Source organism: Pteropus alecto, unplaced genomic scaffold (genome assembly GCF_000325575.1).
Source record: "Pteropus alecto unplaced genomic scaffold, ASM32557v1 scaffold103, whole genome shotgun sequence".
NCBI classification, from domain to species: domain Eukaryota; kingdom Metazoa; phylum Chordata; class Mammalia; order Chiroptera; family Pteropodidae; genus Pteropus; species Pteropus alecto.
In genome coordinates this window covers 437269-439836 of record NW_006436288.1, presented here as the reverse complement: position 1 = coordinate 439836, position 2568 = coordinate 437269, and the positions used below count along the sequence as shown (strand labels likewise).

At 46.4% G+C, this 2568-nt stretch overlaps 1 protein-coding gene across 2 annotated transcripts in view; it reads right to left on the bottom strand.

Annotated features, from left to right (window-relative positions):
- Positions 1–2568, bottom strand: part of BCL2L14 (BCL2 like 14) — an 18558-nt gene that overhangs the window by 5544 nt on the left and 10446 nt on the right. For both annotated transcript variants that reach the window (XM_006912623.3, XM_025047335.1), the window contains exon 4: positions 2363–2430. In XM_006912623.3, coding sequence (XP_006912685.1) covers positions 2363–2430 — 68 coding nt within the window. The remainder of the gene's footprint in view (positions 1–2362; positions 2431–2568) is intronic.

Here is a 2568-nt window from a genome sequence, read left to right as displayed (position 1 = left end):
GACGACAGTACCTACCCTCTAGGGTAACAGGAAAATGCTCGGCACGGTACTTGACGTGAAGAAGTGCTTTCCAAATTTTAGTAATTTTTCAGGACGCGGTGAGAGTAGAGGGGCCTCGGAAGATTCCCTGGGGTACACATGTTCACTTAAAAAAAGAAAAATTCTAATCCATTGATTCCTTTCCATGTTCTAGCTGTTCTATTTTACCTCCCCTAGTATCTCTCTGCTCTACCTCCTTTGGACTACCCTACCTCTAACAAAAAAAATAAATACTGCTTCTGCTGCTTTAGGAAAAAAACAAGGCTTGTGTCCTAAAGGCAGAACTCATCTTCTTTTAAAGCCATCCTTGCAGTCAATGTCTATTAATATGATGGTTGTCATTGAAAACAGAAATGTCTTAGTGAGCGAGGACTAAATAAAGGTTTATTTGAAAATCATCTAGTTCTGTGCTTGGGGAATGATATAAACTGAGCAGGTTTATAAAAGTGATATTCTGGGGATGAGGCAAATGCTATGGAAAGATTTTGGTGCACCCAGCCCATCCCCCAACTTCCATGAGACGCAGGGGCCTATCCAAACTGCAAATCTGAAGCGGAAATGACCAGTGTCCTCCATACTGAGAACGGACGCCTCTTATTCAGTGACCTAGCTGAAGAAGCTACACTCAAAAACTCAGCGGGAAGACTGGACTTGGCCAGAATCCAAATGCCAGCAAGAAACATCTTTCAAGAGTGCCTCTCCCTCTCCCCTGCCCCTTTCCAGTGCAGCTGGGTCTGTGGCATCGCAGGGAGGTGCAGGGTGAGCCTGCACAGGTTCTCGGGGACGAGGGGCTTTGCAGATGCTCTGCAGCCATGGCGGGGGCCTTCTTCACTGGCCCACTCTGGTGGGAACTCATACCCACACAGCACGAGTCAGACCTTCCTTCCGTTCCTTCCAGATCCTCTACTGGGGGGGTCCATGAAGAAAGAAGAACAGTCATGTGTTCTACATAAATAATGTAAAGCATCACCTCAAATCATGAAGAGAGTGTATTGGCACATTGATGTGTTTTTAAGTGGTAATTTGTGGGTGAAAATGAAAGCATCTCTCTTCATGACCAGAGGGGTGGCTTTCATCCCTCCTCCTGCCCCTGGCCTCCCTGACCTGCTGCAAGTCACTGCCTAGGGAGGCCAAGATGGAGGTGGTTGTGAGAGCCACGGAAGGTTTGAGCTGTAAAGGACCTCTGAGAACATCTGATGGATCCCCCCATTTCAGGTACTGGGCTGCTGGCTGGTTATTGGCATTTGCTTGAAATTCGTCTAGTGATAGGAGATCATTCCTTCAGGAGGCAGCCCTTGGCTCCGAAGGACAGCCCTAAGTGCTAGAAAATTTGTTCTTAAAATGAGTTATCAGTTTCCCCGCCACTCCTATCCATTGGTGGCAGTTCTAGAAAACACAGGGGGTGTCCTTAAATCATGTACCATGCTTTATTTTCTGCGTCCTCTGCACTCCTACTTGTGGCCCTGAAGTTCCTACACTCCCTTCTCTTTAGTCTAATATCCTGGGGTTTTCTCACTGTTTCTCATTCTGTACCATCTGCCATGCCCTTCACCACCCTGTCACCACCCTCTGGGCACACCTCTGACAAAGGCATGAGGAGAGGATGTTGTGGCTGGGGTAGCATGGCTGGCCATCCCCAAGGCCCGACTTCCTGCCCGTGAATCCTGGCAAAACAAAGAAATGGGTCCCCAGGCCAGCCTTCGATTGACAAAGCAACCCTAGAGACTACTTGATGGTCTGCGGGTGACGGACACGGACGAGATGGCATTCAGAAAGCACCTCTCACATGTGCCTGATTGGAATGACGAGTCTCGACTTCTAAGTGGCAGGAAATCCAAATCCTCTAAGTCACAGTAACCCACCTCCCCAGTAACCCGACTTGGAGCAGAGAACAGTCCAGCCACTCGGGGGAGATTTCAGAAAGGGCTCCAGCCTTGGAGCAGCTGTGAGAAACAGATATCCAGGCTGCAGGGCAAATGCAAAAGTCTAAACTTCCCTGAGGATCAGTTACATGGGGAACTAGGTTCAGAATTCGATTCAGCAAATTCTAATTTATTGGTGTCTTTTCTTATAATAACAAAAAGTTACTTTTCTCATTTCCAAAAATTCCAAGGAGGCTCCAGAAGGTTTACTTATGTTTTCCAAAGTGATTCATTTTTGAGATGCCGCCAGCATGAAGAATTTTGACTCCAAGGGAAATAAAATTTAGGGCTAAGTGGAAACCAGAACCTTGAAAAGGAATACAACCTGGAGTACAATTCTGTTCTCATGGAGCGGTGTGTGGGCGCAGAAAGAAATCATGTTCGTTTAAGAAGCTCTATACCTCTCTTTCCAACTGATCCCCTGAGAATTTCAGCAGCTCAACGATTTTGGCTATTTGGTCTTCTCCATCTGTCAGGGGAAAATCTGTTATTTCTTTCAAGAAAAAAAAAAAAAAGTCTTAAGTTTTCCCAGGAATTGAGGAAGACGAGTGCTTTGTAATTTTGGCAAATTAAATCTTACCTCCCCTTTTCCGATCAAAACCATTCC